Raw genomic sequence first — 26,032 nt, 5'->3', positions numbered from 1 at the left:
TAGCAGTTGCTCCTCCATATAATGCCCCCCGTTCTCTGCCTACACTTCTGTTCTATCATGCTCCAATCACATTTCAGCAATAGTGGCATACTCCTACATGTGGCACTACATCATATTCAACTTTACAAAATCCTGTCAACATATATGTAAGCAGGTTGTATACTTGGGGATAGCCTTTGCTGTTGTCCACAATTCTGAACAATCAGTATGGTTGAGCAGGGATTGGACCTTTTAGATAGTACTAACTTTTTGCTTTTGGAGAGTGTGTGTGTGTGTGTGTGTGAGAGAGAGAGAGAGAGAGAGAGAGAGAGAGAGAGAGATTAAGTTTGGTTCCGCTCAGGCTCTACATTCAGGACCTTTCATGGAATTGAGTCCTCTTAAGAGTACGCAGGTGGCGCTGTGGTCTAAACCACAGAGCCTAGGACTTGCCGATGAGAAGGTCGGCGGTTTGAATCCCCGCAATGGGGTGAGCTCCCATTGCTCAGTCCCTGCTCCTGCCAACCTAGCAATTCAAAAGCACGTCAAAGTGCAAGTAGATAAATAGGTACTGCTCTGGTGGGAAGGTAAACAGCGTTTCCATGTGCTGCTCTGGTTTACCAGAAGCGTCTTAGTCTTGCTGGCCACATGACCCAGAAGCTGTATGCCAGCTCCCTCGGCCAGTAAAGCGAGATGAACGCCACAACCCCAGACTGGGGTCCCGTCCACGACTGGACCTAATGGTCAGGGGTCCCTTTACCTTTACCTTTAAGAGTATAGATGCATTTTGAGACAATGAGTGTGAAAAAAATAAATATGAATAAAAATTGGGCCACCTATGAACCAATAGTGGAGATGGATAACCAATGGAAATTAAAACCTTATGAGGAAGTTGAAGGTTTTGTGAATAATTGGTTGCATTATCAGCAAATTAACAAAATGTTTAAAGATGATAAATAACAAGTTAAAGTATTATCCAAAATGTATAAATTATTACTGGAGTGGCATTTGAAAGATGAAGATGTTAAATCAGTTATGATACACTGGGCTAAAGATATTGGTCATAATATACAATTAGAAGATTGGGGGAAATTATGGAAAGAGGGAATAAATTTCACTGCCAGCAGTGCTTTAAAGGAAAATATAATGAAAATGACGTACAGAGATTTACAAGCATGATAAAAAATTGTTTTTATATGCAACAACTGAAGCAAGAATACTATTAGTCCAGCGATGAAAGCAAGAACTACCAACAAAAGAGGAGTGGCATATAAAACTGATGGACTATGCCAAGTTGGTGAAATTAACTGGGAAAATTCAGAACGAGCAAGACCAGACTTTCCTGAAAGATTGGAAGAAATTTATGATATATTTGGAAGACAATTGCAATCAATTGACATCGCTTGTAGGGTTGCAAAAAGTTTTGTAAGGAGAATTATATGAATTATTGCAAAAAAGGACTAAGAAGGAGTTTATTTAGGATTTGGATTTTATAGCAATAACTATTAAAATAACATGCAAAATCAGAAAGAAAGTTAGAAAACCATTAGTCGCGGTTGACGTAAGTCATAGGCTGTGGTAGCCAAAGGTTTGTTATATTGAGATGTTCGGAAAACTTGAAAAAGTGGAAGCACAAGGCATTTGTGCGGCTTTCTGTTAGCAATTCTAATGATGTTTGAACTGCCCCTTTGGGGCAAAGCTCAGATATCACTTCATCTTCTGGCTACTCCAGGTGATCCTACAGCCTAGCCTAGGCATGGGAAAATAGGTCTGCTAAATCATGGGTGTTCCACAACCTACTTGGCTTTGTAAGAACGAACCATATTGCTCTGCAGGATGAGATGTTAATAGATATTCTGGGACACCAGTTATATTATCTGTGGACCATGTACAGTGGTACCTCGGGTTAAGAACTTAATTCGTTCTGGAGGTCCACCTGAAACTGTTCTTAACCTGAAGCACCACTTTAGCTAATGGGGCCTCCCGCTGCCGCCACACAATTTCTGTTCTCATCCTGAAGCAAAGTTCTTAACCTGAGGTACTATTGCTGGGTTAGAGGAGTCTGTAACCTGAAGCATCTGTACCCTGAAGCGTATGTAACCCGAGGTACCACTGTACTATATTCTGATGCCTGTGGATATAGGAAACTGATTGTACTAACAGGGGTGGTCTTTGTGCCACCCTTTCCATCGCCCTTCTGTTTCCCTTCGGCTCTTCTGCTATAAAACGGAACACAGTGTTTAAAAAAAGATTTCCTTTAAACAGCTATGTCTGAGAAAGAACATACAAGATTTGAAAGTTTGCAACCTACTTTGTAGGCATAATAGTGCAACCAAAAACGAACTATGGTTTCCGCTGTGTACTGCAGCCGCCATTTGGAATTTACTTAGGAATGCAATACATATGCATTTCAAGTTTAATAACATAACTAGGCTATGCAACACTTCCACGCTATATAGTACATCCATACTTTGATTTTGCCCTTCACTACCTGTTTCTTGTTACAGCATGTCAAGTAAAAAAATGTAAAGTTCCTGAAGTATGTGCCTTATTATACCAATAAAAAACATACATCTTTTCCCAGTTCTGAACAAGTCTCTTAATCATTTCCTTCCCTTCATTACCCCTTATATAACTTGTAAGCTTCCCCATTACTTCCTATTAATAAATTGTCAATTCCCACTCAGTCATGTTTGGTATCTGAGCCTTTCCCCAATATTTTGCATACCATGATTTTGTAGTAAATTAGCATATAAGACAGGGGTTGCCAACCTCTTTGGACCAGTTGAGCACATTTTGAATTTTGAGAGTGCTGAGGGTGCCTGTCACAAAATGGCTGCCACAAATGTAACACAAATTAGTGTGTACAGCCATTGCTGCTCCCCTGTCTACCAGAAGACCTCAAATTTATCACGGGAAGTCAGTGTGGAGTTACAGATCAAGAACCCTGTTTTATTCCATGCCAATCCTAAACCAAAGCCTAGGCTGCCATCCTGCACCTACTTACCTGGGAGTTAGCCCCATTAAACACAAGGAGAAATACTTCTGAATAAGACATGTACACCATTATACTTTAAGCTAACTATACAATTAATTCTAAACGAGTGCCTGGACAACAGTTCCCGCACCTACAGAAATGTCTTAAGGTTCATTGCAATGTTTTGCATTCGCTATTTGAGGAGGGGATTCTTTAACACCAAGCTTCGCCTGCTGTGTAGTAATATTTGCAGAAAATAACCTGATCTTAGACAAAATCAACACAGGAAAAATGCATCCTGGTTGATAGGGAAAAAGAGTAGGGCAAATAGTGGAGATTCCAGGCACTCCAAGGACTCCAGAAAAACAGAGCAGGAAAGGTACACTAAAAGGGTGAGGGACACAGCAGCTCTTTAGAACCCCAGCAATTCCTGCTGCCTGGTGCTCAAACAACTCACTTATCAATCACAGCTCTAACTTCAATAATTAGAAACAATGACAGGCAGGAGAAGCCAGCCTCACTCATTTTACAGAAATCATTTAGAAGGGTACCTCCCCAGTTGAAGAAGAAGAAGTAGAAGAAGGAGGAGGAGGAGGAGGATTTGATATCCCGCTTTATCAGTACCCGAAGGAGTCTCAAAGCGGCTAACATTCTCCTTTCTCTTCCTCCCCCACAACAAACACTCTGTGAGGTGAGTGGGGCTGAGAGACTTCAAGAAGTGTGACTAGCCCAAGGTCACCCAGCAGCTGCAGGTGGAGGAGCGGAGACGCGAACCCGGTTCCCCAGATTACGAGACTACCGCTCTTAACCACTACACCACACTGGCTCCATAACTTCTTTCTAGGAGGGTTAGAGACATTCATTTTTTAAAAAAGAAGCAGCTCAGAGTCTGGGGACCTTGCTTGTAAGCACCAGTTACAGTCTTTGCAGGCACCATGGTTCCTGTGGGCATTGGGCTGGCAAAACCACTATATGAAATCAATTCCTTTAGCTGTACATGGCCTTTTTTACAGGTTAGCAAAAACAGAACAGATTATAAAATGTAGTTTCATCCAAGTCCCACCCCTGCCTTATACTGTTATTTATGACCAAAATGTCCATACAGCTACCATATAGAAAAGTAACTCTGAAATGTTTTCTTTTATCCTTCCATATCTACTCTCAGTTCAATCCTTACTTCCCCCTTTGGTATTGATGCCTTGCAACCCAGCCACAGATATTTATTGCTGAAGTCCTCCATAATGTGCTTCTAGCACTAACAGATTATCTTGTACCTGTCCATTTAGCCTCTTTTGTAATGCAAGTTAGATGCTGAAGCTAGTCTTTCCAGATACAGAGTTGTTCAACTTTAGATCTGTTACATATTGCATCATTTTCCTGATACTACAATTTTAAAAGAAACTATGCCACACAGACATGCAAAAAATGATCTTAAGGAGTATCCAAAGTGTGGACAGTTGCTTAACTGAGTGAAAACTGATCAAAGCAGCAATAATATAGTGTACCTAGTACACTTTGCATAAAGGGAATTTCTCTCCTTTGACTGAAAGGGTAGATACTGAAGCACCAGCACCACCTACTGGTTAGCTTGCTGCTTCTCCTGATAAGAAACCTCATTTAGGCAGGACACAATGGGCAAAAGGAGGCAAGGATGGCATAGCTCAGGAGTCACCAACCTTTTTGGTCCTCTGGGAACATTTGGAATTATGAGAGAATGCCATCAGCACCACCCCCTCCAGTTGTTCTTTTCTACTTGTCACCTTCTCAAATCATTTCCCCTCACAACAGATGCACGGACACACACAGAGAGAGACTTCGCTTTCCTATGGGGTCTGGGTAAAAATCAGATCCAGTAGAATTAAAGCTGATCCTCTAGAATTCCCAGGATGATCTGTGCCTTGGATCCATGGTTTTGTGCCATGGCAGGACTGGAAAGTTCCAGAGCTGTCATTTTCATGGTTCAATCAATGCAGACATACACAATGATGCTGGTGATGCTTAATTATGTCATAAATTATAAATTATGTCATTTCAAGAGGGTCAATTTTACTGTATCCAACTTGAAAATACATGTGTGTGCCTTTGCTCTCTGGCACTTAATTCTCTTTCTCTACTGACTCCTGCAGCACCCAATTTTCACCTCTCTGCCTCCTCCCTCCACCTGCTACCAGTTGCTCCACTGTCCTCCTCCTAGACTCCCAAATTGCTTTCTTTCCTCTCCTCTTAGTTATTCTGCTTACCATTCAGCCACTCAGGTACTGACCTGAGTCTAAGCATATACAGGAGGAAGTGAGAAGCATTACTCTTCTAGCTTCCCCATTCAATTCCATGCACTTTTCCAGAAGGGTGTGAAGGTAATCACTCTCACCACCTCAAGATGAATGGGGCAGCAAACCGAGGAAGGGCTCAGAAGCTTCATGAACATCAAGTGGAAGTGACTGAGGGTGTTATTCCACCAACAGCCACCAAGCCAGTGATTCCAAGCGTACTGTAGTCAAATATAGAGAAACCTTAATTCCCTGGTGTGTTCACTCTCCATATTTAAGAGAAGGCCTTGGCCAAACATAAGGAACAACACTGAGGAGAAACCAGAGCAGTTATGCATATGCAATGTGAAAAGCTTGGAAGAAGGGTCCTGGCATGTTTTGGGAACAGAAGGATTGCACAAGGAACACACACACTCCTCAAAGTATGCATGCTCTCAGATTTGGATTAGTTTTGCGAGAGACTTGTGTTCTACAAACACTGATTGTTTCAATACATTCTGGAAGAGAGAATAGCTCAGCTACCGGGCATGGGATTCCATTCAAGCAAAAGTGTGAAGATTGCTAACCCAAATATGTGGAAGGCAAAGGATGAGAACTCACTGCACAGGGATACCTCTGGCTCGCAGCACACGGTAATATTCCAGAGCTTGGTACGGAGACACTCGCCGGTCCTTGGCACCCACATACATCAGTAATGGTGTGTGCACCTGTAGGAGAAGGAGTGCGTGACTAACAAAAACAAGGCCCTGCTTCTTGCCTGGAGCCAAGTACCAAAATCTGCCTTTTCACTAAAGTAAAAAATAAAAATGCTGTGCCAAGAAAACTATATAGACCATGCAAATGAAGCCAGTGGAACCTAGATGCCTATTTGGCTTCTGCTATTTATAGATATAGTCAAGGGCATCCCTGTTGCCATTAAGGACAATGAGATTATGCACACACACTCCAGAAATCCTATTTAGCTTTTCTTCTGGCTGCTCAAATATCAGGAAGCATTTTTCATGTACAGTCAAGTCTGTCTTCAGCCATAAGGGTTCTTAGGGTGCTGAATTCCATACTGCAAATGCAAATTAAGCAGCAGTACAGTTTTGGTGCCAAACTGGGGCAATACACAGAGCCCTACATATGGCACAAAGGGTGGGCTGGGGGACAACCCAACAAAAAACGGCACCTCCTAGAGGGACACATGCTACATCCAATGAACAGTTCTACTAACTGTCTCTTACCTTTGCAGCATGAATTATAGGGGAGCAGAGCAGCATGGCAGTCAGGTCTTCCTCAGTAGGAATCCTCTCAAAGCAGTATGGCAGACCTAGCACTGCATACCTCCTATGGAAACGATGCAGTCCATTAGCATCATGCCCTCAATCCTCAGCTCTACCAAAGAGCCAAACAAAAAACTATTTTCAGATAGCTGTAGAAGTGGCCTTGTTGAGTGGGGCAATGGGGTCAGAGAAGAAGAGAGGGTGAATGCAACCTGAATAGTGAGGATTAGGGAGATTGGCTCAAACTGACACAGGAAGGGGACATGGCAGAGAGATGGGTGAATGAAAATGGCTTGGGCAAGGCAGAAAAAAATGAAGAAGTTCCTTACCAGTCAGGGATGTCAGAGGTCCCCAGTAGAGTGGCCATGTTGATGACAGGGCTTCTGACTACACAAGCTTTGTACATTTCTGGGTATCGGGCAATCAAATGGCAGCAGACAAAGCCACCATGAGACCCTCCCAGCAAAGCAATTCTGTCTGGGTCCAGAGGTTCCGTCCGTAATGCCAATTTCACTGCCAGCTGCCAGAGCCGAAATAAGTCAAAGTCAGGTATGTTTGCAGGGACTGGTGCAAACCTCTTTCCAAAAAGGCTCAACCAACAGGGGTGGGGAAGGCAGCCCTCAATCCTGAGCCTGTAGCCTATCATATCCACTCTCACATGTGATTCCCCGGCCCCACCTGACTTCATCCCCCAAAGCTCAGTGAACATCAACTGATTGCACAAGGCAGAGTATGTCTTCTTGAGGGATGCTGGCAGAGATATGTGGACAGATGTCTCTGTATAGAGCTGTCCCATTAGCGCCCTGGGGCTCAAGGTCTAGGGGTTCTGCTGTTCAAAAACATATCTCACACTTGACCAAGAAGATCTATGCCATCAGTCAAGCTGGCAGGTATGGCTTTGCCATGACTTCTCACAAGCTGCTGAGATGAAAGGGAGAAAGGAGTTGAACAGAAGGAACAGTCTTCATGTGTGCAGAGCCTATAGATAATTTTAGGTGGGCTTTGTGATTACCTCTCCTTCCCACCCTGTAGCATGGTGCACTGTGAGCCCATTCAATGACTCTGCCACTATGCGCTGAACTCCTTACCCCTCAGCCTTCAGTAAGCTGCAGCAGCCCATCGTGTTGGGAAGCCAGGACAGCGACAGAGCCCCACCCATGCAGCCCCACCAGCTGCTAAAGGGGAAATGGGTTGCCTGCTATTATAAGCAGTGCAAACTGATACTCAGTGCCATTATCATCCTTTGTTCTTTTATCGTCAAAGCTTGGCCTTACCCTAGGGAATGGAGAAAGAAAGGAAAGGGGCTGACCTGTGTGTCCTCCACATCTTGCACTCCCACATGGGAGATTAGAGACTCGATGCTGGCTTGCCCAAAGCCCAGGGAACCCCTGTAATTCACTGCCCAGAAAAAAAGGCAAAGCAAAGTGTGAGTTGTTATGTCCTCAAGGGACATTCAGGGCTTTCCTGCTCCCCTGAGGTGTGCTTGGCACAGGGAACATGCAGCGCAGGGAACACTTATGTTTGAATATGAAGTGTTACAAACCACATGCAAGACAATATCCCGCTTTCAATTTCCTATGGCACAATTACTGGATATTGTTGGTCCAGTTTAGACATAATGTTGCCATTACAATAAACTGATTTGTTGGAATGGAAACAAGCACTCACCTCAAGTGCTTCTCTACTCTTGGCACATGTCTGGCTTGAGAGCGAATTTCCTGGTTTCCAGGTAAATCCCAGTTCGCCATAATATTTGAACCAGGAAACTGGCTTAAGTGCTGCCTAGAAACTGAATTGCAAGCCACTGCCTGGGTTGCAGAGTACAGAAAATTCTGCCTCTGCATACCCTTAGCTTTAGGTCAAATGAGGCTCCACTGTCTTCTCACACACATAAAACCCCTTCAGGGCCATTTGACAGGGAATTTCTTGTTCTGTTTCCCAACTTCTGCTAGGACACACCAAGACAATCTCACCCTCTTTTTGTCACAATGCATACTAAACCTGTGAGGTATTTCTCAAGCAAAGTCATTTCTCAAGGAGTAAGAATAAATCAGAAAAAGGCTAGTCTAACTCAGCTCTGCAGAACTGGAAATAACTTCCTGGCTTGTTCATGGCATTTTTTTCTCAAGGGGGGCAGGTGGGAGGGCTGAGAGGAAACTGGAAATCTGAGGACATCCTTCAAGAAGTCAAATGGCTATTCTTTTTCAGCAAGGCATCCTTCTCCCATCCAATACACAACTGTACACTGGATTGTTAGACACACAGTAAAATGCATGTGCTGACACTCTTGCCAAGCCCTCAGGATCAGCAGCAAGGAGTGTATGTGGGTTTGGGAGACAGGGGTCTTCTGGCACTCACCCATGAGCACAGCAAAACCCAACTGGCAGAGACTTGCCATTTTAGGACGCCAACAAGCATCAAAGACAGCATGCGGGCCACCTGGAAACAGAATGTCAGCTTTAAAGGACATCTCCCAATTTGGCGAAAGAGTTCAGAGAAGTCAAGGCACCACCGATCTGTCATATACCCCCTTCACAATCAGCAGCTGAGAAGTTTGTGTTCAGGAAATAAGAAAATAGGCAACAGGTTGGAAATGCCCTCTTTACATTCCAGAATTCAGTCTTAAGATTTCTGCTCTCATAGGGAAAAATGTAAAATGATCACCTTGGATAGGGTCCTAACAGAACGACAAGAAGGAAGCAAAGAAGGATGGGGCCAGCTGTCAGGGCAGGCAGCAGAAAAGAGCTGTGGTGACTTACCATGTGGAGAAACAATAAGGGGAAATGTCTTTTCTCCTCGTTTGTTCCCCCGAGGAGTCAGCAACAGGGCTTCAAATGCCTGGCCAGCTGCAAAAAAGGCCACACGTTAGCTATTTGCTGCTGAGTGCCATTTTTCAAACTTCACTACCCTGGGGGAGTCAACCTGTAACCCCAGAGCTTTACAGGCACCCCTCCTCCTCCACCTAGCACCTCCTCCTGCTCAGGGCCCCAAATGCAAAAGAAGGCCTTAAGACAGGCACCCCCAAACTCGGCCCTCCAGATGTTTTGGAACAACAACTCCTATCATCCCTAGCTAGCAGGACCAGTGGTCAGGGATGATGGGAACTGTAGTCCCAAAACATCTGGAGGGCCAAGTTTGGGGATGCCTGCCTTAAGACTTTAATTTATGTTACGAAGGACTATCAGTGCAAAGTCCTTCCCAATTTTCCTCTGCAGCTCAAACATTACAGTGACACTATGGATGAAGAATCCAGGCTACCCAATGCTGAACTCTTTCATTCCATTCATCCTATTTAACTCTGTTTGGGCTGTCCCAGCACTCAGGGCAAGGTGATGAATCTATCCCCAATTTCTACACCAAGCTCAGATTACTCTTTAGTTAGATTTTTAAAAAACAACAACACACAAAATGAATTAATGAAGAATGCACCTCACCTATGCAGGAGCCCTGACCATTCCCATAAGCCAGGCTGTCTCCCTACAAACTGTACTTATGCCAGACAGTCAAACCTAGTCCCACTTAAGACAAACTTACTGCATAGTACAGAGTAAAGCACAACCAACAGTGCGTGTGAGAGAGTGAGTCAAGTGCCTGGCCCGAGGCTCCCTGTTCCTGCATCCTTACTGTACTGGTTGTCTTCAGTCATGGGAGGATGTACTGTGAGAATCTTCCATTCCATATCTGGCAGTTCAGAGGCTTCCTCCACACTCGTCCACTGCAGTTCCAGCTCACATCCTGCAGGGGGAAGCACTCCTACCTTCTGCGAAGCAGGTATAATAGTTTGTTACCTAACCTGAAGGACCAAACAGTGTGCTGCACTTAGCGTTGCAAGTAGCCTATATAGCACTAGCTTTGTCCTCAAATATCTATCTTTGATGGAGTCTGCATTTGTTGCAATCCACAAGGGAATTTACACAACTGTTTGTTTCACTAAGGATATATTCGAACTGACATGCCAAACCATGGTTTGTAAGTGCAAATCATGGCTTGTTTTATGGCTGAACTTATATTATTTCAAAAGTAAGTGTTTGTGATAAGCTGCCAAACCAAGATATCAAACCATAGTTTGCCAGAATTCATAAACTTCAATTATAGATGTTGCTCTACCTCTGGAGCCAATTGTTTCAGGGAGAAATGAGTGCTGAGCAAAAGGAAAACTAAAGCAAACAAGCAGCTCAAAACCATGGTTTGCCTATGGTGTCTTAACTATAATTAGCACAAATCATGAATGAGCTTTTATTCCAAGCACAAGGCTGATGGGCTCCAGGGCTTGGGCTGAAGAAGAAGAAGAGTATGGATTTGATATCCCGCCTTTCACTCCCTTTAAGGAGTCTCAAAGCGGCTAACATTCTCCTTTCCCTTCCTCCCCCACAACAAACACTCTGTGAGGTGAGTGGGGCTGAGAGACTTCAAAGAAGTGTGACTGGCCCAAGGTCACCCAGCAGCTGCATGTGGAGGAGCAGAGACACGAACCCGGTTCCCCAGATTACGAGACTATCGCTCTTAACCACTACACCACACTGGCTCTCTTTCTTTCTGAAGGTATTCCCAAGATGACATTGCTTACTGTATCTGTGTTGCTATATACAGTGACCACATTAAAATGTAATGCTAAACCATAATTTGTATTGGCCACAATTTGTTCAACAAACCACATATCATCTCACATACGAGCAAACAATCCACAGCTTTTTAAAGCTTGGTTTGTTTTCCGGCTATTCTCTCCTCAATTCCTCTGTAGCCTGTTGAGCATATGGGTGAAGTGGCCAAATAAACCATGGTTAAGTAAGGCTGCCTAATTTGGACATAGCACCAACCACAGATAAAACAAACCATTACTCATAAGCCAGAAATAAACCTTGGTTTCACATTGTGATTTGCTGCTAGCAAACAAACAAACCATGGCTCAGTGTGAACTAGGCCAGTGTGAAAATCAGGAATGGGAAATCTATGACCCTCCATATGTTGTTGGAGTGCAAATCCCAGCATCCCTGATAACTGGCCATGCTGACTGGGGCTGATGGGAGTTGGAGTCCAACAACATCTGGAGGGCTACAGAGGCATATCTGTGGTTTGAACAAAGCTAAATAGTCACACTAAAGAAACATTCACATTGGGTTTTTTGGCTACAGCCTTGCTAAAAATTCACATACAAGCATTATGAAAAAGAGCATAGTATGAAAGCTCACTCCGGCACCTGCCAATTTTATCAGGTTCCCCTAGGAATAATGGCGAGGGGATTGGAGGGTGAAGCAACCCACACCTTGACCTGCAAGGTAAGTTTCTTACCAGGCTTGGAGGGCAATTGGGAGATGAGCAGCTCACCACCAGGAGGTCCTGCTGAATTCCCAGCAGGGTCCAGCTACCTTCTGGAGTGCCTGGGACGGGTTACAGAGAATATTGCTTAGGAGTTATCGGGGCTGTCAGTGACTCAACAGGTCAGCTATGACAGGAAGGAGGGGAAAGAGGGGAGGAAAGAAAGCACCTGGCTTTGAAAGAAAATGTCTCCCTGCTACATTGCTCTTTGCTTATTTAAAGGGGGAAAGAGAATAGAGCAGGTAGGTAGGTAGGTAGGCAAATCTAAAAAACTGTAGTATAAACACCGACAACTGGTAGGTAGGTAGGTAGGCAAATCTAAAAAACTGTAGTATAAACACCGACAACTGGTAAACACTGGCCTGTGAGAGCTCCAATTGAAGAACAGCCTTTACCAAAGGTGTCATGGGCTTTGAAGACACTTGAACTCAGGATGAAATGAAGAAACATGCTAAGAGGAAGGCATGTTTGTCAAACTCTCACCATGATCAACTCCTGTGGTAGGACGGGCGGATCCAAAATTGGGCTTCACAATCACTTATGGACTCACTGTTAATACGGCGTTCATTGAAGACAATCTTACTCGGCTATGAGTGATCACAGAAGAAGAAGAAGAAGAAGAAGAAGAAGAAGAAGAAGAAGAGGAAGAAGAAGAAGAAAAGGAGGAGGGTGCTCTTTCCCTGGAGAGGGGGTGGGCATAATCCTCAAAAATGAAATGAAATTAAGATATTAAAATGCAAATGTTCACATAGGGAATGGGGAAAGAGGAGAACTGGTTTTATTGATGAAATTAGATGAGCAGTTGCATACCCAAGTAATACTGGGGAGCAAGGAGCAGCTACTAACATCTAACAGGAACCATGTTCTGAATGGAGCAAGTGATGAAAGACCCAACTCTCTGAAAGAGTCCCCTGGGAGCTGAAGCATAAAGCAAAGAAGCCTACTCATAGGATCACAGAATTCCTTCTCATCCTGAACAGCATAGAAGGATCTGCCAGAGCTTTTTACTGATGTATCTCAGGGGCACATTCGTATCCAATCTCAGTGGGACCCCACATTGGGATCATAATCTCAATGGAAAACATCAAGGTGCCACACGATTAATGGGTTACAACTACAGATGTAACAGAATGCTGGCTGCTTCATAGGAGAACAAGCAAGCAAGCAACACTCAGGAGGCTTTTTGGCCCCAGCAAGGAATGATGCGAAATGTAGCTGAGGCCAGTTCTATACACATATAAAAAACATGTGCACAATGAACAGAAGTAGTAGTCTAGCACCAATATTCTAGCTTCATTTGCCTCAAAAAAAGACCCCTTATAAAGAAAGGGAACTAGATCTGGCATGGATTAGTAGTGGCTGCCTCTTGTTGAGAATGTAAGCCAGCATACAGGAAGTGGAAGAGTTTGGCTGTAGCCTTCTAGCCCCTTCCTTTTCCCTGAGATCTCAGAAATGGGCAGAAATACAGGATATGGGAGACTTCTCAATTAACGTGCCTGGTCTTTGGGACAGATCTCAGCAAACACAATACGGCCACAGGAGTTTGCAAGCTAAGATTTGATTGTACCTTCTGTAACAGCCTTCACACTCCCCAGCTCGGTATCCACAACCAGCAGCTCCTGCAAGAAATAATAAAGGAAGGAAAGTGAGGGCTAGGAAAGCGGCTGCTCTGTTACAAGAGCCCATGGAAACTTAATAATAGAAAAAAGCTTTTCCTCTTTCCTCCCCCCCACATACATCATCTCAGAGAAGATGCAGTGTTCCCCATTTTTGGAACACTGGTCACGAAGGTTCCTGTCAGTGGGTGTGAAAGAACCCTTCAAATAACAATGTGTTAACCCAGTCACCAAAGTCAGGGATATGTGATCAAACTTTGCACTAACTAGCAAGGTCCTAAAGCCAGTTCTGTATCCCCAGTTCTGTATCCTGATGGAGAGTCAAAGCACAGAGAACAAGAAAGGCAGAGAACATTCTTCTGAGGCAGGAACGACACAGATTGGAACCACAGTATGTCCAAAATCTATTGTGTAATCCGGGGGGGGGGGGAGGGGGATGTGCTGTAGCCACTTGAAGAAATGTAACACTCCAAATAGTGTTAACTCCAACTTCCATCAGCCCCAGCTAGCATGGCCAATACAGTGGAAACTTGGTTCTTGAACTCATTCCATTCCGGAAGTCCATTTGACTCCTGAAACCGTTTGAAAACCAAAGCGTAGCTTCCGATTGGCTGCAGGAGCTTCCTGCACTCAAGTGGAATTTGCATCGGATGTTCAGCTTCTGAATGTTCAAAAACCAGAACACGTACTTCTGGGTTTTCGGCGTCTGGGAGCCGATTTGTTCATCAACTAAGCCGTTTGAGAACCAAGGTATGACTGTATTCAGGGATGATGGAAGTCCAGCAGCATCTGGAGGACACAACTTTTGCTGCCTCTGAAGTAATCCAAGACTAGAGAAAGGCTCAGTTCCTAGGTAAGGCAGGGAAGGAACTGGGGAGGACACTCAGGAACTGGCAAATTAGTTCCAAGTTTGATTCCATGTTCCTGTCTGTCTAAGGCAGTGAGGGAAGTAAAGCCACTGCTGCCTTGAGGCCTCCTGTATGCCAGCTTCTCAATCACAGTTTCTTCATCTCTGATTTCCAACAGATACTTTTTACACCCTCATGAGCCTTTTCAGGTTCAGTACACATGGTTCACATTCCCCAGCTGTAATTAAAGCTTGGCTCTTACATTTCTGAAATGTGTATCTGAGTGGCAAAAGTGCTTTATTAGGACATGGAGAAGCCAAGATCAAATCCCTGTTTAAATACAAAGCTCACTGAGCAGGTCACAACAATATTTAAACCCAACCAACATCATAGGGATTGTTGTGAGTCTTAAAGCTCTGTTCTGAGGTTATTGGTGGAAGACAAATATATGAAAACACACACACACACACACACACACACACACACACACACTTTCTATGAAGCCAATTGTTTTGCATTCACACTACATAAACCTGAACATCTTCCTATACATCCTGCAAATTCTCAGGACTGGTGGAAAGCATTTGCAAACTTGCGTTGGTACACCATCTTCACACCCCGAAGTCTTACCTTCTGGTCTCAGCATACCTTTCTACTCCTTTGAGGAGTGCTAAGCAGGACTCTATGGTTGTCAGCAGCCCAACAAAGCAGAGGCAGTGCCCCTGAGTAAATCCCAAAAAACCCTGAAACGGGAGAAAATGGTTAAAGTAAAACATGGCTGAAGTCTGGAGCTTTGGAGAAACGTTGGAGAACAGCATCAAACAGATATTATAAAAAGACACTGTGTGGAATACGGTGTATATGGAGGTATATGGCTGACTGCAGGACTCTCCATTTTTGGGTAACAAACGCAAGCCTTAGCATTCTTTTTGTATCTGGTAGCAGGAGCTGGGTGGTAGGACATGTATGAACTAAAGAGGCAAGGCGATAAAAAAGCAACTCTAATTTTGCATGCTCCGTCTCTGAAATTGAGACTTACCAGATGTGGCAGTCCTGACTATGTCCACCACTGTAGATGTGAGTTTAGTTTGCCAATTGAGCTAAGCAGGAGGGGAAAAATCAGGTAATGAATACAAAGCAGCAAACTTCACTCTCCTCCTCCACTGAATCCCACAGAACAGTTGCTCTGCATCTTTTCAGTAGTCGATTCCAAGCTAATCTCCCTTACAGCATCTTTCAATAAATGCTAAATTCTACAATGTTTTAATTCTGCAATCAGAATTAGTTGCATTTAAGAACTATATCATTTTAACTTTTTATAATAAGGCCATGTTGAACTCAGTTTTTCTACTCTCTAAATGTTTTTTGTTGTTGTTGCATACTCATTTCAAATTCCACAGTTCCTTTGCTATTATGACCTGCCTGTACCCACAGTCCCTTCTTTTCCAAGAAACTACCTACCAGAAGCTCCACACTTACCATCTGTAGCTTCAGACACTGGCGATGAGGCCCAAATACAGGGCACTCAAGGTAAAGCAGGCGAGTTCCGTCAGGGCTGAGCCGGGGAGAGGAAACAGCCTCGGAATCTGAGGACAGCAACTCTGCAACCACAGATACAATGCAATATCAGGACATACAGACATACAGACCCATCTCATAAAGGCAATTGGCCAGAAGTCCCCAGGTGATGAAATTAGAAAAACATTAACAGTGGACAATCTGAATTCCTTTTCTGAAAAGTCCCTGTAAATTTACCTCTGAGGTTTCTTCTGACAACACTTCTTTACTCACATTTTGAAAAAAATAAAACATAGAAGAAAGGAGCAATAGTAACTGAAGAAACTATAGACATCTTTGGAAAGCAAAGTAAGTTTGAAACAAGTAACCTGTAAAGGCAGTGCCAGATTTATGTACAGTATAAGCTAACCAAGCTATAGCTTAGGGCCCCACTCTCTTGGGGCCCCCCAAAAAAATTTAAAGAAAAAAATCTGGATGTACATTTCCAAAATATAAGATAAAAGAACAAATAAAATAAAACCTACATACAGCAACAGTGTTTTGTGTTGTGTATGGACCTATTAGGTCCATAAATTACCATATAGCATATATTCAACACAAAAAACAGTGACAATTTGATGTTGACAAAGGACAGCTGGACATATAAAGGGCACCATTACCTTCAGTAGCTTAGGGCCTCATCAAACCTAAATCCGGCCATGCAAACCACATGTCTGATTGCTGAAACATTAGAAGGCCATATCTCTGGATATTTTTAAGCTCCCTTACAAAAGGCAAACTAAGCTGCAAAACTGAGATTCTGCTGGGCTGCCGAATTCCATGGAAGACTGGGCTCTTTTGGCTTGCACATACACACAGATTGTAAATTTGGCAGTCACTGTTGTTCTTTCTTTGCAGTACTAAGGCAGGAAATGTTTTTGCTGAAATGCTTCCATTTGTGAAGTTACAACAAAGAATCATTGACATATTTGAATGTGTTAGCCCTGACTAACTGTGCAAACATTTGTCACTGTCAGGAAATCCACCTAGGGCTTCAAGTGACTGAGAAGCTACAGGTACACCTCACCACCAGCACTGTTGGAGGAATATGGGAAGGAAAGGCGCTGCATGGAGGGACAAGAGATAAGCTGCCTCCAAGATGACTTACCACAGCTACTTTCAGAGAGATCGAAGAGAAAAAGGGCTGACCTATGGCAGGGAGAGGGGAATGGGTGAGACGTCTCCAACAGGACCGGGTTTTTCACCCACCCACCCACCCCATGATGAATTAAATGTTAGTCCCTGTAGGATTAAATTTTCACACACTGCACTTAAAATATAGTGAAGCTGAGGATCTTGAGGCTTTCCCTTCCACCTTCCATTGATTTAGGAAAATCTTCAAGGTTATTTGTTTATATATTTTTCATGGAACAGGCTACTTTAGAGAAGGAGAATGCATTTCCTTGGAGGTTTTCACCAAGGAAAATATGGGCTGGCACCCATCAGGAATCATTTAGATATAGTCTATACTATTTTAGGAAGGACAGGGGTGGAGCTGGACTAATAAATAACCCATTGGGCTCCTTCCAAACCCAAGAATATCACCTTCTGCCGATTCTACTTTTTTAGAAATGATCACCGAGATCACTGACTAAGATCTCATTATTGTTCAGGACATGTTTTTTCCCCTTTTTGTTTTATTTTTTTCTCTAAACTGAGCAAAATGTTGCCCTCATAATTTTCCCTGAGGCAGTGGCTGGTCCTGGGAAGGCCAACTGGAGAGCTGAATCCATGGTTTCACACTTAAGAGTGACTGAGACCTTGCCTACCTTCTGTTGGAGCAAGCATTCAAACCCAGTCTGAAGGGCTCGTGCCACCAGCCAACGAACAGTATACCTTTGTCGTCTGGGGACCACAGGGCCTGGCCAGGGAAGCAAAACCAAAATATTAGCCATTCACATCTGGGTGTGCTGCACCATGGGCCAAGCTACGTCTCCATTGTCTCCCCGTAAGATTTGCAGCATGCTGCTGCAGCGGCTGAAATTCAACAAGGCTGTTTACTGGGAGATGTTCCAATCTCCAGGGCTCTGCAGGCACCAGACTACTTTACTGTTACAAGTGTTTGGAAGCAGAAAGCATGGGAGGTATGGATATGATGAAGGGTCAGGTGATGGATCTGAGAAAGCAGCATTTTCTCCAGCAGGCTTCTGCTGAGCTCCAGCCTCTAGTGCTTGAACTGATGTTGCACAAATGAATAGACCTCTGTACTCCAGCACCAATTTATTTTTGCAAAGGTGCTTTTTGCATGAAACAGAGAGGATGTGAACTTCTGCATTTAAGTGGGGAGCGAATGTGACAGCATCCTGTACCAAACAGATCGTCAACTGCAACAGGCAACATGATGGGTTGGGAGATGGTTTGTCTGTTTTTGCCTGTATGTGGAAGCCTCTTTCTGGGCTGAGGGAAAGTTGGCTCTGAAAAAGCACCTTCTAGGAGGATATGGAAATCCACTGTCGGATTCCCTTGTTCAGTTCAACACTATTCAAAAGCTAAGGGTGCAAAAGTGCAAGAATCATCAAGAGAAATGCAATTTGTGAGCTCAGAACCACCTCTATGACCCAGGACGCCTTGTACGTCCGCTTCATGATTCTTCTGCAAACCAAATAAAACAAATGGGTCAGAGACTTCCTCCTCCCATTTTATTAATTTAAATCTTGCTTCATTATTCTGAAATGCTTGCAATCCATGGTGGCTTGAGGAGTGTCCCATTAAATTCCCATGCTGCATTGCACTAACCTGTCCAGGTGAGATATGCCCTGGGATGCCGTCTAGCACTGAAACTTCACTGGTTTCAACATTCACCACGCACAAGACAGGGAAGCTTTTATCACTCAGTGCCTCTCCCCAATTGTCATGGTATACAAAGTGCTCCTCCTAGGAAAAAAAGCAGAGGGGAAGGTCTTGTGAAGATTCCTGATCCAAATAATAATCATCATCAACAACAGTAATTTATTATTTATACCCCCGCCCATCTGGCTGGGTTTCCCCAGCCACTCTGTATGGCTCCCAACATAATAATAATAATAATAATAATAATAATAATAATAATAATGTGAAAAAACATCAAATATTAAAAACTTCCCTAAACAGGGCTGCCTTCATATGTCCTCTAAAAGTCAGATAGTTGTTTATTTCCTTGACTTCTGATGGGAGGGCATTCCACGGGGTGGGTGCCACTACCGAGAAGGCCCTCTGCCTGGTTCCCTGTAACCTCACTTCTCACAGTAAGGGAACAGCCAGAAGGCCCTTGGTGCTGGATCTCAGTGTCTGGGCTGAACACTGGGGGTGGAGACGCTCCTTCAGGAATACAGGTATAGAGTTTCCCATGAGAAAGACATATAGGCCTCAACAGTTAAGGGAGTTGGGTGTGCTTAGCCTGAATAAGAGGAGACTGATAGGAGATATGATAGCCAACTTCAAATGTCTAAAGGGCTGTCACATGAATATGCAGCAAGCTTCTTTTCTCCTGCTCCAAAGGGTAGCAACCAGACCAATGGACTCAAGTCACAAGAAAGGAGATTCCAACAAACATCAGAAAGAACTTTCTGACAGTATGAGCTCTTCAGCAGCTGAACAGACTCCACTGAGAGGTGTTGGACTCTCCTTCCTTGGAGGTTTTTAAGCAGAGACTGGATGGCCATCTGTTATGGATGCTGTAGCTGATATTACTAGATTGCAGGGGGTGGACAAGATGACCCTTGGGGCCCCTTCCAGCTCTACAATTCTGATTCTATGACAGAATAAAGATAGTAAAGCATGTGGCACAGTATAAGCATCTCAATGCCGAATAAAAAAAAGTAGATACCTTTCTTGCTTCACCTGGCTCCTCTCCTGGGGGGGACCTGCTTTGAGGGAAAAGTGGTTGCCTTTTGGGGCGTCTTCTCTCAGCAACATAAAGGATCTGTGTTTCTGAACTGGACCAGGCAACACACCCAAACTGCTCTGGTGGCATAAGGTCAGATAGGAAAATAGGTAATGATCTTCCTTAAAGGTAAAGGTAAAGGTTGACCCCTCTCACTAAAGCAGAACACAAGTGGGAAGAGAAGCAGTTCATAATGCTGAGCACACAACTATGGGTAACAGGTTGACTGACTGATCTGATATTTCCCCAAAGCCATTGCAGGGGAATTAGCACTCTAGTATAAGGCAGCAGCTCCTGCTATTATATAAAAAAAAGAGAGAGTGTTCTCCTGAGGTCCTAATCAATGGTTAGTGAAGACTGAGGGTGGAATCCAGCATCGTGCTAAGGCGTTTGCTCTGTCACAGCAAGCATTTCTGCTTGTGCTGATGGAACAATTCCCCCTCTCTCCCCCTTGCACACTATTTTGGGGTTATCCTGACCCCTCAGAGCTGATGGGGGGCATGGGGGGGAGGAAGCCCCATTGCATCGGTAGGACTTGTTGCACTGCTGATGCAACTATTTGCTTGAAACTGTCCCAGAGAAAAGCCACAAGTTACTAAACAGTGTGTAAATATCAGCCAAAGACAGTCCTACTCTACTTTTGGGGTTATAATTGTTCATTGTGCCTAAAAACCAAGCTCCCCCTTTGTGTGGAAGTTTAATGCTTAAGATGCAAAGAGCTCGGGATTTGCGATCTAAAGACCAAGCTAAGCAAGTAGGGCAGACAGTGAAATCTCAAGTAGCATAGACCGGGTCTCAAATTGTGCTGTGTATTTGAATATGAATGTGGCCTCACCAGAATTCTACCTCAGCCTGTTTTCACAGACAGAAACATGTAAAGGCGTGTGTGCTTTGTGACCTAGATGCATGGCTAGTGTGACATTCACTAAAGCAGTTCAGCCTAGCCTTGTCACTAAGATCTGAAAACCTGGTTCCAGTGAGAGTTAGGGAGGACCTTTTATAAACACCACCCAGAGATGCCTGAAAGGGCAGTGGAAGAGGAAAGAATATAGCGTAGGATAACCAAATTCTCCTTTGGCGTTAGGGAGAGGATGTTAATAGGAAGAAGCATGAGCAAGTGTTGTGCTGGGAGAGAGCAGGGCACACAGGACTGAGGGAACATCACTTGCTTTGCCTGCAGAGTAGCAGCATACAGCCAAGCCCACTACTTTTGCCCTTACCATCTGTGTATACTCTGCCATGTTTATCCAGTGCTGTGAGATTAATGCTTCTCACCCTTCCACTCTTGTTCCAGACCTGCTGAGAAACAGAGATCAGCAAGAGCCAATGCCCACCACTACCATGCAACAGGCCTGCTACATTCCCTCAAGCACCATAACCACTTTCTTCCCTGACTCCACTGCTAGGACTGAAAAAGATGGGGGAGCTGAAGAGGTGAGGGAGGGCAGTGCCAGATTTTAAGAGACATGTGCCCAGTGATACCAGTCCAAAGGGACTGTGCATGTAATCCCTCACCTTTGGTCTGTCTATGTATCCCCATAAAGGCAGATTCCCTAGATGTTTCACACATAATACTGCAGACTTCCTTCCTTCTCATCCGTGGCTGAATCTCAGATTTCATGTTAACAAAAAGGCAATTATCAAGTTATTCTGTTATATCCAGAGGCCTGTAGTAACCAGCTTTGACTATTTATTTCTATTTAAAACATTTATAGATTGCCTTCCTGAGAATAACTCTTTCAAAGCAGTTTACATTATAAAATATAAATAAATAATACAACAGCATCAGTTTTAAAATGTAAAATACAAGGTTATTTCTACAAAACACCCCCAGTGAACCAGCAATAATAAAACAACCCACCAAATTCTCCAAATTATTATTATTATAAAACCACAATATTTTATAATGCAGGTAATAACAGCCCACAAGCGGATGGCTGTATACAGTATTGTAAAAGTATATTCCTACAAAATTCTAAATACACAAACCTGGGTGCAGCAACACTATTCCTACTCTTTCTACACAAAGCATTTAATAAGTCTTTGCAGCACCATCCTTGCTCTGTAGGTGTGACGGGTATTGCCTAGCTAGCATGCACTTTACTGTCACGCACACACACCATTTTACCTCTATCACTTCCTGCTTCTGCCCCATTTCCAAGTGATGGGTGAAAACAGCCTTATGCATCCCAGTGGGTGACATTCTGATCAGCAGTCTGTGGCACAGGAGATAGGGACAACATGAGCAGCAGCCAGCTCTGAGAGGCATTTTAAACCAAAGTACACCCTACTCCCCACCACCACCAAAGGCCATCAGTGTTTTTCAGGAGGGATTCAAGCGCACACCAAAACTTTAGGTTTGCACAATTAAAGTAGGTTAAAGCACTCTGTTACTTTAGTGCAACAAATCCTTTTTTTTAAAAAGGACTTTTAAATTCATTTCCCTGTCACTTTCCTAACATCACAAAGTATGGGATGAGCAAATTGACAGGATGATATAAAACAACCCAAAGCCAAGTCAGGATGAGCACTCACTGTTGCATAACTGCCCCCAAAACAAAGTAGAAGGAATGCTCATTAAAGACTCGATATAATCTGACCTCTACATAAAGTCTGTGTAAGTCAATCAATAGATAGGTCATTTGGTCAAAGCCCATTTATTTCCATCTGCTTTAAGGAAAACCCTCCAACCTGGAAAGGAGCTAAATAGTCCTATGATTCCCATCACTCCCAGTAGAAGACTTTCAGGTTGCACAAAGAGGGATCCTGGCCTTGCGGAAACTGATGCCAGTTATAGCTAAGTGTTAATAGGGTAGCACAATTTGTCACCAAGGCAAAAAGAGTTATGTTCTCTTAAAGCACCCCCTTGAAAACAACCCATTCTAACCTATCTTGGTTCCTTGGGAAAAGTTGATTATCCTTCCTCTGGTTTATATTTTATCTTGTGCCAGGTTATCCCAATCCAAGTCTGGATTGAATTTCTAAAGCATGGTTAGGTATGCTAAGGGCAACTGGATGCTCTACGTACTGGTCCTGGATCTCAGCTGGAACGCCAACAGGAGTAACGGAGACAATTGCTCTGCTATTGTGGTGTAGGATATACTGACGGCTGAAATGCAGCTTCTGACGGCGCCCCAGGTCAGGCTGGCACCACTCTGCAGGAAAGGAGGGAGGTAAGACCGGGTATCTGAGCCTTGGAATCTCCTATCCCAGTGTGTAGTACTGCTGTTTCTGAATTTTATGTGGAATTCTGTGGGAAGCACAAAGTCCAGAAAGCCAGCAAGACAGAGACACCGATTCTGCTCCAAGACACCATGATTAAGATAACCAGAGTTCAGAAATGGAGAACTGACTGTAGAGCTACGGGGAGAAAGAGCACCTCATCCAGCAATAAAGGAGTTGAGAATGTGTTATACCAGAATTAATCTTGTTACAGATAGGTAGCCGTGTTGGTCTGCCATGGTCAAAACAAAATAAAAAAATTCCTTCCAGTAGCACCTTAAGGACCAACTGAGTTAGTTCTAGGTATGAGCTTTCGTGTGCATGCACACTTCTTCAGATACTGTGCATGCACACGAAAGCTCATACCTAGAACTAACTCAGTTGGTCCTTAAGGTGCTACTGGAAGGAATTTTTTTATTTTGTTTTGACGTATCTGAAGAAGTGTGCATGCACACGAAAGCTCATACCTAGAACTAACTCAGTTGGTCCTTAAGGTGCTACTGGAAGGAATTTTTTTATTCAGAATTAATCTTGTGAGAGATGACAGTTAACTGTGTTTAGAGACATTTAGGGGAAGTGCAGCTCATCAGAACTGAAATTGCAAGTAAACAGCATGTGTAACGGGTCTCACTAAAGACTTCTGGAATTGGTAATTTCAAGAGACGTTTTTGCTTATCATTGTTTAGAGGTCACACATAATGCAGTTATCATCCTCTTTCATGCTACAAATTCAGCATAAGTGACATTTTTCTAACTGAGAACAGACACTTGACATTCTACAGATAGCTGGAAATCATTAGCATTAGATACAAATTAGGCTGTGAGATTCTTGGCCCACTTTGCAGCTTTATCTTAACAGCCTCATTGAGTGGGACTGGGACCTAACTTCTACATATGCTCAAGACCCAACTGCCTGGCTTTCCACTCTCACCAACACCAGGCAGAGCAGCAAAAGTGGAAATATACTTATTTTTCTGTGTGTCAGAGAAAACTAATGGGAAATATTGAGATAGCAACTTTTTCAATATTTTTGGAGGGCTCTGTTCAAGGCAAGGACACCAGAGCATCATAGTACACTTCACCAGAAGTGTAGCAGCACCTGCCACATTTGGGACCAAGGCTCTCCTAGGGCAGATTTGCAGAGCTGCCACCTCTACCAGAGCTGCCTCTGGGCTAATATGTGTCAGCAAAGGCTTCCTTCAGGTCACAGGGACATAGTTTGCACCCAAACTCATCCTAAACTCCCCTCCTCCAATGAAGGAAAAGAGAATGTTGGACTTTGTGTTAAGCTCTGTTTCTGCAGTGAGAAGGGGTGTTGGCCTGCCCTGTTGTAATATTTTGCTACTGCAGGTACTAGGATCAGCCACAACCAGGTGTATAAAGATGAGTACCATCAGCATACTTAAAACAGGGGTCCTTATCCTGCAGTCTGGAGAGGGGTTTCCCTCTCTTATTTCCCTATCTATACGGCCATCTCTCTTGTCTTCATTTCTTAGCTACTGTTACAATCCAGCCCATTAAGCTTTCCTCCCTTACAGCTCTTGGTTGCCACATTACTGATCATAGTTCTCAAGAGTTTTCAGGCTTGAATATTAGCATATTGAAAGAGGTTGCCCAGCCCACTCAGGTAACCCCTCCTGGAGGATTCTACTTCCTGCCAGTAGAGCAAGTGGGCAGTGACAACCCATCCTAAACATCTCTTTCACTGCAGGAAAACTGTCAGTTGCCATGAGATGCTGCAAGGCCTGACAGCACATAGCTTTTTTAACCACAGTCTCAAATCATGTTACTTATAATATTTGGCTCCTAATTTGACATTATACACAAGTCTCTTACTTTACCATATAGAAAGGGGGCAGCCACTCCCCACCCCCCTTGCATTCAGCATATGTGATAATTTTCTTTTTCTTTTTATAAATTACACATCATCTTTTAACTTGGAAGTAACTGCAAACTTGAGATGTATGGGCTGGGATGGTGTTATTCTTACACAGTGAAGTCAGCTTTTTGCAGTGCATATGATTACAACACACCTGAGAGTTTCTAAATGACTGGGCCAACTCCTCTCCTCCGGACCTAAGACAAGGCCCCAATGGAGGCAGGTTGTTGAAAAGGCAACTTAGTTTTCTGACCTCCATGCCATGATACTTCTAATCCCAGAGGTGTAACAGGCAAGAGATGGGGGGGGGGCAATCCAATATTTTTCTCATCTGCTACCAAGTAAGAGGTGTCCTGGCTGTCTTATGTCAACCTCTCTCTGTGACATAGTTCAAATGACAGTTACAGATAGGTAGCCTTGTTGTATCTGAAGAAGTGTGCATGCACACGAAAGCTCATACCAAGAACTGACTTAGTTGGTCTTTAAGGTGCTACTGGAAGGAATTTGTATAGTTCAAATGGAAGGCCACTGCAACTCCATGTTTAACTGGCTCGGGGTCTGAGATGCCCAAAGCGGATGGCACTGCATATTAATATTTGCTTTTAAAACAACTGATTAACAGCAAAGGACCAGGTATATATATAACCAGACTCAAAAAGCACCAAAAGTCAGATAGTTGTTTGTTTCCTTGACACCTGAAGGGAAGGTGTTCCCACTGGGACGGAGCCACTACTACAGAAAAGTCCCTGTGTAACTTCACTTCTGGAAGTGAGGAAACCAGCAGAAGACTCTCTGGGTTTATAAACCTAGTCTATTCCCCAGCGTGGGCTTGAGTCACTTGCAACATGCTGTTCACTACTTTAATTCCATGTGACAGTGTTTTTAATGGAGCAGTGCTGATGCCCGTCGAAAAGAGAATGGGGAGGGAAACTGCCCGCCCATCAACAGCTCAGCCCGACCTCCCACTGGGCTTGTCCACACAAGCTCGGCTTTTCTGAAGCGGGGTCCGGGAGAGGAGAGCGCCCAACCCGCGCAACTGGCTCACCCGTGTAGAGGGGCAGGCACTCAGCAGCGCCGCCGCAGGCAGCAAACCCGACTCCTACACTGGCATAAGTCACGCGGGGAAACCCGCTCAGCTCCCGGTACAGGGCGCCCAGAGGACCCGACCCCGCTGGAGGCTAGAAGGAGAGAAGAGGCGGCGTTATTCAGGGCAAATGGAGGCGCTTGCCCGGCGGCACCTGCTTCCC

The 26,032-nt window shown here is 44.0% G+C and overlaps 1 protein-coding gene across 15 annotated transcripts in view; it reads right to left on the bottom strand.

Annotated features, from left to right (window-relative positions):
• The window catches only part of LOC309335961 (acylamino-acid-releasing enzyme-like), a 71,679-nt gene that overhangs the window by 45,100 nt on the left and 547 nt on the right, over positions 1 to 26,032 (bottom strand). For 6 of the 15 annotated variants that reach the window (XR_014153825.1, XR_014153826.1, XM_081851296.1 and 3 more), the window contains exons 2-21: positions 25,831 to 25,963; positions 22,713 to 22,839; positions 21,813 to 21,900; positions 20,905 to 20,983; positions 19,628 to 19,764; positions 18,559 to 18,696; positions 17,592 to 17,683; positions 16,931 to 16,971; positions 15,745 to 15,866; positions 15,305 to 15,365; positions 14,914 to 15,008; positions 13,369 to 13,420; positions 11,775 to 11,863; positions 10,110 to 10,245; positions 9,245 to 9,331; positions 8,844 to 8,924; positions 7,795 to 7,883; positions 6,815 to 7,005; positions 6,447 to 6,549; positions 5,821 to 5,927 (exon numbers count right to left, since the gene is read on the bottom strand). Coding sequence is in view for 11 of the 15 variants with exons in the window: in XM_081851296.1 (XP_081707422.1) it covers positions 5,821 to 5,927; positions 6,447 to 6,549; positions 6,815 to 7,005; positions 7,795 to 7,883; positions 8,844 to 8,924; positions 9,245 to 9,331; positions 10,110 to 10,245; positions 11,775 to 11,863; positions 13,369 to 13,420; positions 14,914 to 15,008; positions 15,305 to 15,365; positions 15,745 to 15,866; positions 16,931 to 16,971; positions 17,592 to 17,683; positions 18,559 to 18,696; positions 19,628 to 19,764; positions 20,905 to 20,983; positions 21,813 to 21,900; positions 22,713 to 22,839; positions 25,831 to 25,963 (2,048 nt within the window). In the remaining 4 variants the exon portion in view is untranslated. Of the gene's footprint in view, positions 1 to 4,629; positions 4,786 to 5,786; positions 5,928 to 6,446; positions 6,550 to 6,814; positions 7,006 to 7,794; positions 7,884 to 8,843; positions 8,925 to 9,244; positions 9,332 to 10,109; positions 10,246 to 11,774; positions 11,864 to 13,368; positions 13,421 to 14,913; positions 15,009 to 15,304; positions 15,366 to 15,744; positions 15,867 to 16,930; positions 16,972 to 17,591; positions 17,684 to 18,558; positions 18,697 to 19,627; positions 19,765 to 20,904; positions 20,984 to 21,812; positions 21,901 to 22,712; positions 22,840 to 25,830; positions 25,964 to 26,032 lie in introns of those variants that run through there. The other 9 variants (XR_014153827.1, XM_081851290.1, XM_081851293.1 and 6 more) reach the window with 5 other exon arrangements.

This window comes from Podarcis erhardii (genome assembly GCF_964252035.2).
Source record: "Podarcis erhardii genome assembly, chromosome: 2".
Taxonomy (NCBI): domain Eukaryota; kingdom Metazoa; phylum Chordata; class Lepidosauria; order Squamata; family Lacertidae; genus Podarcis; species Podarcis erhardii.
The sequence above is the reverse complement of the archived record's forward strand: the minus strand, read 5'-3'. Positions and strand labels throughout refer to the sequence as shown.